This window comes from Mya arenaria, chromosome 5, assembly GCF_026914265.1.
Source record: "Mya arenaria isolate MELC-2E11 chromosome 5, ASM2691426v1".
Lineage (NCBI taxonomy): Eukaryota > Metazoa > Mollusca > Bivalvia > Myida > Myidae > Mya > Mya arenaria.
Genome location: NC_069126.1, coordinates 501,532 through 517,748, shown reverse-complemented (window position 1 = coordinate 517,748; position 16,217 = coordinate 501,532). Strand labels below are relative to the sequence as shown.

General features: G+C 39.3%; 1 protein-coding gene across 1 annotated transcript in view; it reads left to right on the top strand.

The window, feature by feature from the left end:
* The window catches only part of LOC128233381 (uncharacterized), a 50,826-nt gene extending 38,628 nt beyond the window's left edge, over positions 1 to 12,198 (top strand). Inside the window, exons 6-9 of the mRNA XM_052947034.1 lie at positions 3,965 to 4,055; positions 10,089 to 10,257; positions 10,574 to 10,715; positions 12,076 to 12,198. Coding sequence (XP_052802994.1) covers positions 3,965 to 4,055; positions 10,089 to 10,257; positions 10,574 to 10,715; positions 12,076 to 12,128 — 455 coding nt within the window. The 3' untranslated portion in view covers positions 12,129 to 12,198. The remainder of the gene's footprint in view (positions 1 to 3,964; positions 4,056 to 10,088; positions 10,258 to 10,573; positions 10,716 to 12,075) is intronic.
* The last annotated feature ends 4,019 nt before the right edge of the window (positions 12,199 to 16,217 follow it).

Sequence of the window (16,217 nt, the reverse complement as noted above, 5' to 3'; positions counted from 1 at the left end):
TACCTCAAAGGTCAAGGTCACACATAGTGTTTATTCACAATGGAGTGCTGCATATAAGGACATAGAGTATAGGTTGTCGTGTCCGGGCTGTAACTTTCCCTTGTATGGACAGATATTAAAATAACTTGCCACATGTGTTCCACATACCAAGACGACGTGTCGCGTGCAAGACCCGTGTCCCTACCTCTAAAGGTCAAGGTCACACTTAGTGTTTATTCACAATGGAGTGCTGCATACAAGGACATAGGGTATAGGTTATCGTGTCCGGGCTGTAACTTTCCCTTGTAAGGACAGATTTTAAAATAACTTGCTACATGTGTTCCACATACAAAGAAGACGTGTCCTGTGCAAGACCCATGTCCCTACCTCTAAGGTGAAAGATACACTAAGTGTTTATTCACAAGGGAATTCTGAATATAAGGACTTAACAGTGTAGGTTGTCAAGTATCGGTGGTATTTTTTTATGTTCAGAGGAAATTTAAAATAACTTGCCATATGTATTTGACACATAAAGGCAAGATCAACTTTTCATGTACTGACCTTGTTCGTAGGTCAATGTCACATTTGGGGGCATTCGTCACATACTGTGACAGCTCTTGTTCTGTTCTACTATCATTTAAATATCAGCTTCAAACTTCATAAACTTATTCACAGTAACAATGTGCTTTTTTATGCCCCCGAAGGTGGGCATATTAAAATCGCACTGTCCGTCCGTCCGTCTGTCCGTCCGTCCGGCTCTGTAACTTTCCCTTGTATGGACAGATTTTAAAATAACTTGCCACATGTGTTCCACAGACCAAGACAACGTGTGGCGTGCAAGACTCCTGTCCCTACCTCAAAGGTCAAGGTCACACTTAGTGTTTATTCACAATGGAGTGCTGCATATAAGGACATAGAGTAGAGGTGTCGTGTCCGGGCTGTAACTTTCTCTTGTATGTACAGATTTTAAAATAACCTGCCACATGTGTTCCACATACCAAGACAGTGATCCCTGATTTGTACCTGGTAGATACATTTTTTTTAACCTATGGAGTAAGTGTGTATATATTAATTAATCCTTCTTGATAGACAACAATGAAATGGGTCTTAATGATGTAATCTTAAGTTATTATGTAAATATTTGTTCTATGCTGTTGCTCTACTTTTGTTTCATATGTATTTTGTTATGTAACTTATGTAACTCTTCATACATGGAGGAAATAAGGATATATATGTTTTAACATTCAGTGATGTCAGTTCAGTAGTCATTTTTTCAAGGTGCATTAATTGTGTTAGTCAATAGTTCTTGTTTGTGTTTAGTTTTTCTCCTTTAAATTCTTCTTTATTTTATATGCATGATTTTTGTGATTGAACCCAATGTGACAATTAACTTGAAACTGTTAGTTCATTTCTGGATTGAAATGCTGCTTTATGTCTAAGCAATATTGTTATACTTGAATGTGTAGATTCTCTACATGTTCTGTTTATTAGAATTGTGTGTCCAGGAAAATAAATGGTGTTGAAATAATTACAGTCATCTGGCCCCAATTTCTTAAAAGTTCTAAAGGGTAACACCCTTAAGTAACTGCCATTTAATTCAGCCAAATTCCTTACTTCATCTTGATATTTTACTATACCCTGGATAAGAAAATATTATAGTAAAATTAAAACCAACATCATTCTGAGATATAATGATAATTAGTCAATGCCAACAGGTTTCGCTTTCATCAGGGAAACAATAATCGAAGTAAAATATGACAATATTGACACCGTAACTTGGGAATTCACATATGTACACGTGTTGGTAAATGAAATCTGACATCGTCACGTTTTGTTTAGAATTGGATCAAAAATGTTAATAAAATATATTTCCTTAGATAACCTACCTGAAACATCAGTGTTATGCAGTTTATAAAAGGGAAAGAAAGGGAATATTAAGAGTCTTCTTTTGAATAATCATCCAAATGTGAACTAAACATATTTGTCTTGTTGATGGGTCTCTTATTTGTAACTAAGTAACATAACATGTAGTTCGACGTTGATGTCTATATGATAAAACAATCGATGCATACAAATTGTATATAATCAATTTGAAAAGCGGTGATAAATATTCTGCAATTTTTTAGTCATAAATCCGATTTTTTGTTGGTAAGTAAATAAGTCAACATTCTAGGTGCACTTGTCAGAATCCATTCAAGAGAAAACAATATGTTAAAGTCTCTTTGGAGGTCTATATGTAAATAGGTTCCCCAGAGCTGCATGAACAAAGAATGTGTCGTTGTTTAGTTTTGCCATCTGCCATCCTGAATGCCTTTATAGTTTATATCGATATCGATATGATCGCGAAATTATATGACAAATTGTAGCACAAACATTACTTTTACATGAAAGTCGTCAGTAATTAACTTGTTTGGAATCGATCAAAATACTATACATATAAATACAACTTGCTTTTAAAGTAAAATAAGAACCTTTACCTTTTCTTTTATGATGCCTACCCTTGTTTTTTCACTCAGTCGCGTTCATCATTCGCACGTCAATGAAATATCACGTGACATATTTTCCACATATTTTTTTTTATTGTGACTGAATTGCTACTAAAAACACAATTGCAAAAGTTTTATATTTAAGAAGTTATAAAAAAAATGAAATTACTGAAAAATATCTGTTCCTTGGTGTATTTATGTATCATCACCACAACATCGTGCCTTACCATCTAACACTGCCCTACTATGATGATAATGCCGAGTTAATGGGACCTATCTGGGACATATCATGGCAAAAGATATGAAGCCGATGCATGAAATAATGAACATTTTTCACTTTGTATCGATGTTTACTATTTTTCGTAAAATTATAACAATGATCTTCGTTTTCCTTTGTGTATCCAATTACAGATGAGCATATATATATATACAGATATATATATATATATATATATATATATATATATATATATATATGGGTCCCATCTGGGCATTTTTAACCATATGGCCCCATTTAAAGGTCAGAGTACACATACTCGTGTCCGCACTATAACTTACTTATGCATTGATGGATTACCATATTACTTGGTACAAATAATGTCTTCATTGAGACGATGTGCAGTGACCTTGACCCGGGTCCATACCTCAAAGGTCAAGGTCACGAGACATTTAAAGGTCAGAGTACACATGCTCGTGTCCGCGCTATAACTTACATATGCATTGATGGATTACCGTATTACTTTATTGAAAATATTTAAGGCTTGCTATTTCATCGATGTTATAAATCAAGGACTCATTTTCCTTCTTTTTTTAGCCAAAATAACCTTGACATTGAACTTAATTCCACTACACACAATATGAATAAGTTTAACAAATATCCTTTTATAATATGTTCATATATCCAAGAATATTAAGGTTACCGATCAAACAACTTGTATTTTCTATATTCCCACTCTTGACCAGTGGTTGTGTACAATTTTGGTCAGATTCAATGTAACAGTCAGGTTGCGAGAAAAACAAAATATACTAAAAAACAACGGGGGGGGGGGGGGGAGTAGTCAGAAAATGAAAGCATTATTATCTATATAGGTAATATATGGATGGAATTTCTGAACAGTTTTAATTCAATTATACCTTCTAAGTGTAATTTAAGCTCATGTATTTAATTGTTGCAATGTTTCTGATATTATCAGAGACATACATGGATGATAACATGTTTTGCCTTGTTTGATGCAACATTTTTAATCAAGAAAGTGAATAAGTAAGAGGAATCAATGTTTAAACATCTTAAGATAACATTTCAAGTCTGTTCAATGGGAGAATTGGTTTCATAATAGTATAAGTGAAAATATACAAACTTTATGCCTAATTGAACAAAGTCAAAATAACTAAAAACATGTGTCCTTTCTTAGTTTAGGTTTAGATCGGGACTTTAAGGCCAGGGTGAGAGGTGAACACTTTAATTATTAAATTTGACCACTTCACAATTTTCATTTCAGCGACTTTTGTGATGAAGCCAGAACACTGCTGGGCATATGGAGGTCAAGAAGTGCTCGATGATGTGCCCAAAGTCCAGTTGATACAGAACGGGTATGTCACACCGTCTGTTTAAATAATATCAGTGGCATTGTCTCATTGTTTATTCATTATAAGCTCATCTGTTTTTGGAAGATGTGAAGTCCTCGGTGTTGTAGTCAGATGTGATGGCCGTGGTATTGTAGTCAGATGTGAAGGCCTCGGTGTTGAAGTCAGATGTGATGGCCGTGGTGTTGTAGTAAGATGTGATGGCTATGGTGTTGTAGTCAGATGTGAAAGCCTCGGTGTTGAAGTCAGATGTGATGGCCGTGGTATTGTAGTCAGATGTGATGGTCTTGGAGATGTAGTCAGATGTGAAGGCCTCGGTGTTGAAGTCAGATGTGATGGCCGTGGTGTTGTAGTCAGATGTGATGGCATTGGTGTTGTCTTAAGATGTGATTGTCTTGGTGTTGTAGTCAGATGGAATGGCCTTGGTGTTGTAGTCAGATGTGATGGCCTTGGTGTTGTAGTCAGATGTGATGGCATTGGTGTTGTATTCAGATGTGATGGCATTGGTGTTGTATTCAGATGTAGTGGTCTTGGTGTTGTAGTCAGATGGAATGGCCTTGGTGTTGTAGTCAGATGTGATGGCCTTGGTGTTGTAGTCGGATGTGATGGCATTGGTGTTGTATTCAGATGTGATGGTCTTGGTGTTGTAGTCAGATGTGAAGGCCTCGGTGTTGAAGTCAGATATGGTGGCCTTGGTGTTGTAGTCAGATGTGATGGTCTTGGTGTTGTAGTCAGATGTGAAGGCCTCAGTGTTGTAGTCTGATTTGATGGCCGTGGTGTTGTAGTCTGATGTGAAGGCTTCAGTGTTGAAGTCGGATGTGATGGCCGTGGTGTTGTAGTCAGATGGGATGGCATTGGTGTTGTATTCAGATGTGATTGTCTTGGTGTTGTAGTCAGATGGAATGGCCTTGGTGTTGTAGGCAGGTGTGATGGCCTTGGTGTTGTAGTCAGATGTGATGGCCGTGGTGTTGTAGTCAGATGTGATTGCCTTGGTGCTGTTGTCAGATGTGATGGTTTTGGTGTTGTAGTCAGATGTGGTGGCCATGGTGTTGTAGTCTGATGTGAAGGCCTCAGTGTTGAAGTCGGATGTGATGGCCGTGGTGTTGTAGTCAGATGGGATGGCATTGGTGTTGTATTCAGATGTGATTGTCTTGGTGTTGTAGTCAGATGCAATGGCCTTGGTGTTGTAGGCAGGTGTGATGGCCTTGGTGTTGTAGTCAGATGTGATGGCCGTGGTGTTGTAGTCAGATGTGATTGCCTTGGTGCTGTTGTCAGATGTGATGGTTTTGGTGTTGTAGTCAGATGTGGTGGCCATGGTGTTGTAGTCAATTGTGATGGCCTTCGTGTTGTAGTCAAATGTGAAGGTCTCGGTGTTGAAGTCAGATGTGATGGCCGTGGTGTTGTAGTCAGATGTGATGGCCATGGTGTTGTAGTCAGATGTGGTGGCCTTGGTGTTGTAGTCAGATGTGGTTGCCTTGGTGGTGTTGTAGTCAGATGTGATGGTCTTGGTGTTGTAGTCAAATGTGATGGCTGTGGTGTTGTAGTCAGATGTTAAGGCCTCAGTGTTGTAGTCAGATGTCATGGCTGTGGTCTCGGCGTTGTAGTCAGATGTGAAGGCCTCGGTGTTGTAGTCAGATGTGATGGCTGTGGTGTTTAAGTCAGATGTGATGGCCATGGTGTTGTAGTCAGATGTGGTGGCCTTGGTGTTGTAGTCAGATGTGATGGTCTTGGTGTTGTAGTCAAATGTGATGGCTGTGGTGTTGTAGTCAGATGTGGTGGCCTTGGTGTTGTAGTCAGATGTGATGGCTGTGGTGTTGTAGTCAGATGTTAAGGCCTCAGTGTTGTAGTCAGATGTCATGGCTGTGGTCTCGGCGTTGTAGTCAGATGTGAAGGCCTCGGTGTTGTAGTCAGATGTGATGGCTGTGGTGTTGTAGTCAGATGTGATTGCCTTGGTGTTGTAGTCAGATGTGATGGCTGTGGTGTTGTAGTCAGATGTTAAGGCCTCAGTGTTGTAGTCAGATGTCATGGCTGTGGTCTCGGCGTTGTAGTCAGATGTGAAGGCCTCGGTGTTGTAGTCAGATGTGATGGCTGTGGTGTTTAAGTCAGATGTGATGGCCATGGTGTTGTAGTTAGATGTGGTGGCCTTGGTGTTGTAGTCAGATGTGGTGGCCTTGGTGTTGAAGTCATATGTGAAGGCCTCTGTGTTGTAGTCAGATGTGATGGCCTTGGTGTTGTAGTCAGATGTGATGGCTGTGGTGTTGTAGTCAGATGTTAAGGCCTCAGTGTTGTAGTCAGATGTCATGGCTGTGGTCTCGGCGTTGTAGTCAGATGTGAAGGCCTCGGTGTTGTAGTCAGATGTGATGGCTGTGGTGTTGTAGTCAGATGTGATTGCCTTGGTGTTGTAGTCAGATGTGATGGCTGTGGTGTTGTAGTCAGATGTTAAGGCCTCAGTGTTGTAGTCAGATGTCATGGCTGTGGTCTCGGCGTTGTAGTCAGATGTGAAGGCCTCGGTGTTGTAGTCAGATGTGATGGCTGTGGTGTTTAAGTCAGATGTGATGGCCATGGTGTTGTAGTTAGATGTGGTGGCCTTGGTGTTGTAGTCAGATGTGGTGGCCTTGGTGTTGAAGTCATATGTGAAGGCCTCTGTGTTGTAGTCAGATGTGATGGCCTTGGTGTTGTAGTCAGATGTGATGGCCTTGGTGTTGTAGTCAGATGTGATGGCCATGGTGTTGTAGTCAGATGTGATGGCCTAGGTGTTGTAGTCAGATGTGATGGCTGTGGTGTTGTAGTCAGATGTGATTGCCTTGGTGTTGTAGTCAGATGTGATGGCTGTGGTGTTGTAGTCAGATGTTAAGGCCTCAGTGTTGTAGTCAGATGTGAAGGCCTCGGTGTTGTAGTCAGATGTGATGGCTGTGGTGTTTAAGTCAGATGTGATGGCCATGGTGTTGTAGTTAGATGTGGTGGCCTTGGTGTTGTAGTCAGATGTGGTGGCCTTGGTGTTGTAGTCAGATGTGAAGGCCTCGGTGTTGTAGTCAGATGTGATGGCCTTGGTGTTGTAGTCAGATGTGAAGGCCTAGGTGTTGTAGTCAGATGTGATGGCCATGGTGTTGTAGTCAGATGTGATGGCCTTGGTGTTGTAGTCAGATGTGAAGGCCTAGGTGTTGTAGTCAGATGTGATGGCTGTGGTGTTGTAGTTAGATGTGGTGGCCTTGGTGTTGTAGTCAGATGTGATGGCTGTGGTGTTGTAGTCAGATGTGATTGCCTTGGTGTTGTAGTCAGATGTGATGGCCGTGGTGTTGTAGTCAGATGTGAAGGCCTCGGTGTTGTAGTCAGATGTGATGGCCTTGGTGTTGTAGTCAGATATGAAGGCCTAGGTGTTGTAGTGGCCTTGGTGTTGTAGTCAGATGGAATGGCCTAGGTGTTGTAGTCAGATGTGAAGGCCTCGGTGTTGTAGTCAGATGTGATGGCCTTGGTGTTGTAGTCAGATATGAAGGCCTAGGTGTTGTAGTGGCCTTGGTGTTGTAGTCAGATGTGAAGGCCTAGGTGTTGTAGTGGCCTCGGTGTTGAAGTCAGATGTGATGGCCATGGTGTTTTAGTCAGATGTGATGGCATTGGTGTTGTCTTCAGATGTGATTGTCTTGGTGTTGTAGTCAGATGGAATGGCCTTGGTGTTGTAGTCAGATGTGATGGCCTTGGTGTTGTAGTCAGATGTGATTGCCTTGGTGTTGTAGTCAGATGTGATGGCCGTGGTGTTGTAGTCAGATGTGATTGCCTTGGTGCTGTTGTCAGATGTGATGGCCTTGGTGTTGTAGTCAGATGTGATGGCCGTGGTGTTGTAGTCAGATGTGATTGCCTTGGTGCTGTTGTCAGATGTGATGGCCTTGGTGTTGTAGTCAGATGTGATGGCCGTGGTGTTGTAGATAGATGTGATGGCCTTGGTGTTGTAGTCAGATGTGATGGCCGTGGTGTTGTAGTCAGATGTGATTGCCTTGGTGCTGTTGTCAGATGTGATGGCCTTGGTGTTGTAGTCAGATATGATGGCCGTGGTGTTGTAGATAGATGTGATTGCCTTGGTGTTGTAGTCAGATGTGATGGCCGTGGTGTTGTAGTCAGATGTGATTGCCTTGGTGCTGTTGTCAGATGTGATGGCCTTGGTGTTGTAGTCAGATGTGATGGCCATGATGTTGTAGACAGATGTGATTGCCTTGGTGTTGTAGTCAGATGTGATGGCCTTGGTGTTGTAGTCAGATGTGATGGCCGTGGTGTTGTAGATAGATGTGATGGCCTTGGTGTTGTAGTCAGATGTGATGGCCGTGGTGTTGTAGTCAGATGTGATTGCCTTGGTGCTGTTGTCAGATGTGATGGCCTTGGTGTTGTAGTCAGATATGATGGCCGTGGTGTTGTAGATAGATGTGATTGCCTTGGTGTTGTAGTCAGATGTGATGGCCGTGGTGTTGTAGTCAGATGTGATTGCCTTGGTGCTGTTGTCAGATGTGATGGCCTTGGTGTTGTAGTCAGATGTGATGGCCATGATGTTGTAGACAGATGTGATTGCCTTGGTGTTGTAGTCAGATGTGATGGCCATGGTGTTGTAGACAGATGTGATTGCCTTGGTGCTGTTGTCAGATGTGATGGCCTTGGTGTTGTAGTCAGATGTGATGGCCGTGGTGTTGTAGTCAGATGTGATTGCCTTGGTGCTGTTGTCAGATGTGATGGCCTTGGTGTTGTAGTCAGATGTGATGGCCATGGTGTTGTAGACAGATGTGATTGCTTTGGTGTTGTAGTCAGATGTGATGGCCTTGGTGTTGTAGTCAGATGTGATTGCCTTGGTGTTGTAGTCAGATGTGATGGCCATGGTGTTGTAGTCAGATGTGATTGCCTTGGTGCTGTTGTCAGATGTGATGGCCTTGGTGTTGTAGTCAGATGTGATGGCCGTGGTGTTGTAGTCAGATGTGATGGCTGTGGTGTTGTAGTCAGATGTGATGGCATTGGTGTTGTAGTCAGATGTGATTGCCTTGGTGCTGTTGTCAGATGTGATGGCCTTGGTGTTGTAGTCAGATGTGATGGCCATGGTGTTGTAGACAGATGTGATTGCCTTGATGGCCGTGGTGTTGTAGTCAGATGTGATTGCTTTGGTGCTGTTGTCAGATGGAATGGCCTTGTTGTTGTTGTCAGATGTGATGGCCGTGGTGTTGTAGTCAGATGGAATGGCCTTGGTGTTGTAGTCAGATGGAATGGCCTTGGTGTTGTAGTCAGATGTGATGGCCGTGGTGTTGTAGTCAGATGTGATTGCCTTGGTGTTGTAGTCAGATGTGATGGCATTGGTGTTGTAGTCAGATGTGAAGGCCTAGGTGTTGTAGTCAGATGTGATGGCCGTGGTGTTGAAATGCAGACTTTGGCCATAGCATGAAGAAAGTTTATGATATTTAAATGAGTCTATAAAGTTGTCCAATCTTTAAAAGAAACAATGGCCTTGTGTTTGGCATGGGTTCCATGGTGCTTTAGTAGTTTTTATCTCTTGGTGAAGGCATGGCTCAGCGGGTCCATTGCCCCACTCATGATCTTGCTGCACAATGATAATTTATTGATCATAATGAGAAGATTGAGATTTTGATAATTAACAAATGTAATAAACTTACTTCTCAAAAGATAAGCTTATATCAATGTTAAGCTCAAAGTGTATATAGATAAAGCTTATTTAAGAGTTCAATGCATTTATGATTTACAAATGTTCAAGTTCAGAATTTATCTTGAAATCAGATGAATGACAGTCTCAATGGGATCTCAGCCCCTTTACCTTGCTCTGGGCATGAATCCTTCATACTCAAACAGACCCTGGGCGGATTTTCAGAATAGACTATCAGCTGTTAGAAGCCCTGATTTCACTTCATCATTAACTATCACAGGCTCTAAATCCAAAAAGTTAGCATATGAAATGCTCTAGAATAACCATAATGATGTGCCTATAGATAATTGCTGTTGCTTGGTGATGTGTGAATATGAGCATGCAATACAGACATATCCTCGCTTCTTTACTAGGTGCACAATAGACTCGAGCTTGTGTTCAAACTTCATGTGGAACACTGCAAACAATGGGTCCAAGATCAATGCTGCCCTGATCGGCTTCCGGTTTTATGGATCAGACTACATCACCCTCCAGTGCTCCATGCGCATGTGTCCGTCCGATACATCAAACTTCTGTGATTGGGTAAAGAAGACTTTCAAAATTGTTAAGAAATTGTATATATTATGAAAGGTCATGTATAGACAAATATCCTGAGTTGGAATTTGATTGACTTAATTAAATAGTTGATAATGTTTATTCACGGTTTCCTGTAACACCATGATACAAGTGATGTTACTGTTGCTATAATGGTATTATAATTACAAGTATTTGCTACCAACTTTAGGTCAAATTGCAAAATCAGTATTAAATTTGGGAATGAATGAACCCTCTTTGTATTTCAACAAAACAGACTCCGTGTAAAGTCATGTGTATGACGATGACATTTTCTTTTTACCAGAATTGTTCTTCAACAAAACGGAAGAGATCTTACCTAACGGAAAGTGATGGCAGTGAGACCAAGTCAGAAACAAGAAGCGTTCTCTACAGCCTCAGGATAACAGACAATGATTTAATTTTTTCTTCTGAGGCAACACATCTAGGTATGTTTTAATGGGTCTGTTTAACTCTGGTATGACATATGTAAAGCCATTAAGAAATCAACAAGTATGTTGCAAACTACATAGATACTTGTATCATTTTGTCATTCGGAATGAATCAGACATATGCAATGATGGATGTCAAGGGTAGCCTGAAACAGCGCGAAAAATAAATCAATGCTGAGTCCTGAGTTTCAGCCTTTCAGTATCTGAGAGTTGAACGATGTTAAGCTCGTGTCAGCAGCATCTTTTAAAGCTCTTCTATCTATTAAGTCTTACTTTTCAATATTGAATACAGCTCCATTATTCATGTCGGAGTCTTAATTAGTCGGCGCCCAGAAGGGCGCCGACTATATTTGATATTACTTTAGAAATATTCCAATTTAGGGACTAGTTCATAAATTGCAGAACAATGCTTTCAATAGTTTCCACGCTGCATGATAAAATATGAAATTTAGTTTGTTTTATAAAACTTTGCACTTTAATTGATAATGAAACCTTAAATTATAATAGCCCTGCTTATCATTATGAAAATTTTGATTTTAAATACCAACTCAATCATAACAACTCGGCCATCTCCGAGATAGATACAGACCGAGGTGTTCTGATTGATATCAAATAGATGAAGGTTACACGGTAATATTAAAATATCCTTTCTTTGTAAACCTCCTACGCAGTAATCTCCCTTGGTGACAGCAAAAATGCCGAGTTTTGAATTATTAACCTTGAGCTTAATTGTTTTGAAAATGACATTCGAAAGAATGAACTCCAGATAATTCCCCTTTGATGTATAGTATTTTTATCCCCGTTCTATATACTCATATGAGTGAAATGTGTTACAAAAACTTATAAAATATATAAAGCAAGGAATTCACATAACATGCTGGTACAAATAAAAGGTGAATTTCATGCTATTGAAATCTATGTATTAGACCATTGACTCTATTTCATCCGAAGAAACCAATGTATATTTTTGTTATAATTTCTATAATTCCCGGCTTAAACTATTGTAACAATATTATTAACCATAATGTCCTTCGAGCACAACATAAAACAAAATATTATCATTAAAATAACCATTTTTGGTTATCTGCATGCACTTTTTCTTCTAATTTCATTGTGCCGACTTGATGCTATGGATCAACTTTTTTCTTGTCCTCCCTGATATTAAAAAGTATACACAGGGCTGCCAGTAGGTATCCCTTACGATATGGGCCTCAGCCACGGGACAGCTTTACTACCATGCCACGTTAAACCGGACAGCTTTACTACCATGCCACGTTAAACGGGACAGCTTTACTACCATGGCACTTGAAAGATTTAGCTCTGTTGTCGGTGTTGTAATTATTAAATTGGTTTTCAGAGACAGAGTGTGTGTGGCTCTTCCTGGTTTGGCTGTGTACCCGTTTCCTGTGACCCTTGTCCCTAAGTCTGATGTTACTTCCTGATACATGATGTCACCTTTACAACACATGCTTTGGGCCTGCATGTCAAGGACCTATATTATATGAGAATTATTGAAATACCCTTGGTTAAAGTAAATAAAAGAAAGAAAAAAATGCAATGTAACGTTGCTTTATTTAATAAGTTAGGAGTACATTGCCATGAATAAATTATAGATATAAATATATACACTTTTAGCAGGTCAAAGTTGCTACGATTTTTGTACAATACACTTTTCATAAAAATGAGCAATAAATGACAACTTCAAATTTAACATTTGAAAATATTTTTAAGCATTTCTTTATATTCTGTATGATAAGATTTACAAAACATGTCTTTATGAAAAATACTAATTGGCTCAGTTTTAGAGAATGCGTCATTTAGATAAAGAATTGTTTTGAGTGAAGATATAAAACATGGGACAATGGGGTACACCGCATTTAAGCTGCATTTTCATTTTATGATGTTTTTTTCATTTTGATTTGTGGTTCTTGGGCAGTAATTAAAATTTGCTCTTTACTACCGTTTATTCTTAAGGTTTGAGTAGAGCTAGATAAAAATCTGTCATGATTCAAATAATCTGACAAACAGACATTATGTCTGTTTTTTACTGTTTATGGGATAGCAAGTGAAATTAGTTGTTTACAAGTTTTATGAAAATTTTATTAAACAGGTTGAATTTATGACAGGGGATTTGACATGTAGTGACCTATTTTTGACCCGAGGTAACCTTTGTTTAGAACTGCTCAAGACAAGTATTCTGACCAAGTTTCATAACAATTAGATAAAAACTATTGAATTTATGACATATATTTTCTTTTAAGATTTGACCTAGTGACCTGGTTGTTTTACCTGAGGTGACCCATATTAATGTTTTGTCAAGACAACTTGCAGACAAGTATTCTGACCAAGTTTCATAACAATTTGATGAAAACGATTGAATTCATGACCTGGAAAGAAACTTAACCAAAAATTGTGACCATCACCCGATTTTACACCATTCCAAATATCTTAATTTTTCATTAAAAAATATGACTAAAAACTGGTTTTTTTTATGTCATTTTGGGAACAAACACAACACTTTAAAACCTGAAAATGCAATTACAGGATAACAATATATAACATTTGATTATAGCACACAAAGATAATTATAACACTGAGCAAACTATTGTACGAAATTGAGTGGATCAGATCCAGGGACCTGAATAAATGAAGGAATGGGCTGCACACATTCACAACATCACAGTGATAATCTGCATCTACCTGTCATGAAGGAATGGGCTGCACACATTCACAACATCACAGTGATAATCTACATCTACCTGTCATGAAGGAATGGGCTGCACACATTCACAACATCACAGTGATAATCTACATCTACCTGTCATGAAGGAATGGGCTGCACACATTCACAACATCACAGTGATAATCTACCTGTCTACCTGATTTTATACATCATATGTTTTAAAAATGCCTATATGTACAATGTTCTTGCTGGCATAAAACAGTTTCCTTGTGACCTAGACAAACACACAAGTTCAGCATGCGCTGGCTTCACTTTTCGGATAAGCAGCACTACACAACTGAGCTGACAAGTAACACTGTACAACCTCAATAAGGTCAATGTTTATTGTACATGGAGTAATACATGGGTAATACAGGAGTTAAACAATTCAAAAATCACTGAGCTATACTTATAATGGATGTCTTCCCTGATATAAAGTCCTGCTATAAGCTGTTAAGAATTACTAAGAGCTACTCAGAACTTATATTAGTACCGGTATTTTTGATGCATATATAGCTTATAGATAAATATGAAGAAGTTTAAAAAGATTTAGTTTTAGGACTATTAATTATTTTTTTTACTTTAATCTAGATTTTTCACTGTATTGTGTTTAATTAAAATTTAAACACATGAAGCATTTTTGTAAGGAGTTTTCTGAGGCAGCATGTTTAAAATGCAATATCGATATCAATTCATTTAGCTATGAATATATATATTAATAAATCTATAAATAAAAACTGGTATTAATCAACAGTGTTGCATTGAAAGAAATTTTGAGATGTCCATAAAACTTAAATTGCTACTAAGAAAAATAGAGAGCTGCTTAAAGCACTTATAGATTTAACATCTATATAATCAAGTTTAAAATCCGGTAAAAAGTGGACAGATTAAAATGAATTTTGAATTTAATCTAGATGTCTAGTGTTTGATTAGAATTGAAATAAGTCTTTTTATTGAAAAAGAAGATTCTCTTGAGCATTCTATGGATATGCGTATACATGCAGCAACTTGAAAAAGAGCTTCTGTAGGACTTTTGGATATATTTTATTTCATTACTTCTCTTTATAACATTACATAGTGCTTTTAAGTGTCTTGTAGTAGCTCTCAGTAGTTCTAAGTGGCTATTTGGGGAGTACCGCCTGATTCAACGCTATGAAAAGAAAAATGTGTGTAAATTTCCATGTTCTTCTTAAAGAGTAGACAAAGTCTCTTCGTAAATGCCCTGACAAATGGGACAACCAATGAAATTAGTAATTATAATGCCATTTGTAAGTCTAAGCTTCATCCCTATTTATTACTCAAGTTGATTTACTGCTAATTAGCACGGTACATACAAGTTATTTTGACAGTAAATAGTACATAAACTGGTTTTAAAATGAACAGATTTCAACCAGTGTAATATTTACATGATATCACAATGAACACCTTCAGAAATTAAAGATTAAACACTGCACCAAAGACAAAGTTGAGCTAAAGGTCTTTGATGGTGAATGTCTGTAGAGTGCACTTTTTGTCAATGGTTGAGTAGTACGGCTCTGCTTGTTCACCCATAACATCCTTTGAGATGCCCTGTACGTCATACACCTTGCCCCTCCCACCGAACATGTGCTCAATGCTGGCCTGTGATGTTACTGAAGGGTTGTAGCGCAACGATGAGTGGATGGAGGCAGCAGAGAGCTCTGACTGGCGCTTCTGGTGTTGTTCCCGCTGTTTACGATGAGCGGCCTGCAGGCGCTCCTGCTGCTTGGCGTCCTTCATTGCACGACAGAAGCTTGTGACATAGGCGTAGAGCACAAGGGATGCAGAACCGCCAAGGAAGAAGGCAAGGGCCCCAACGAGGAACATCTGCCCGAGGCTGAACCGCGGCCGTGATAGGTACCCGTCCTCAGACAGCGAGCTTGCAATTGCTACCACTGTAAAAGTGATTTGGTTTGATTGAAAAGCAAAATACATGTATTTCAAAGTTTTCAAGTTACAAATATCTTTCATGTGATTGAATGAAATATGTACTGCCAGATTTCCCTTCATTGGCAAAACAAGTTCTGAAAAACACCAGTGACAACCTGAAGAAATTAAACCTTTTAAAATCTACATGTACGTGTTCAGAATGCATAATACCATGATATTACAGACACATTAATAAGAATCTTCTATTAGAACCATAAGGACACCAAGATATTTAGAATACAGTCTTGCCCCTGCATGGTCCCATATCACAGTTGGAGAAGTCCTCGCTGCTGCCATCACAAGGAATGGTGAACTTCCGTCCAGGTGGATGAGAGCTGCACATTCTTGTGCGTGACGTCACACCCTGTCCGCATGTGACAGAACATAGGGACAATGTGGACCAGCAGCCCCATTGACCTAGGATTGAAGAAAATTAGAGCTTTAATTTTCTGTTTAAATATACATGTAAAAAGCAACTGAACATAAAGTGACAAAATGCCAGTGTGAAGGAAAGGAATACAACACCTCACTTGCCACTCATTAAATGTCCTAAAAATAAAGCCTTGTGTGTAAAGGGGAGGAATTTATGGTTCTCTTTATCGAGTTTTATTGAATAAGAAAGAGCACATACCTTTACATGGGTGGTCATTGCACAGCTGACCCTCAAGCGTGTGACCAGGGCAGTCCTGACCGTGTCCTAGGGGTAATGGGTCACTGCATTCCCGCCGCCTCCACCGCTGTCCACCCCCACAGTCACGTGAACACAAAGTCCAGTCTGTCCATTGCCCCCAACCACCGTCTACATCATCAACTAACGACACCTCTGAAAC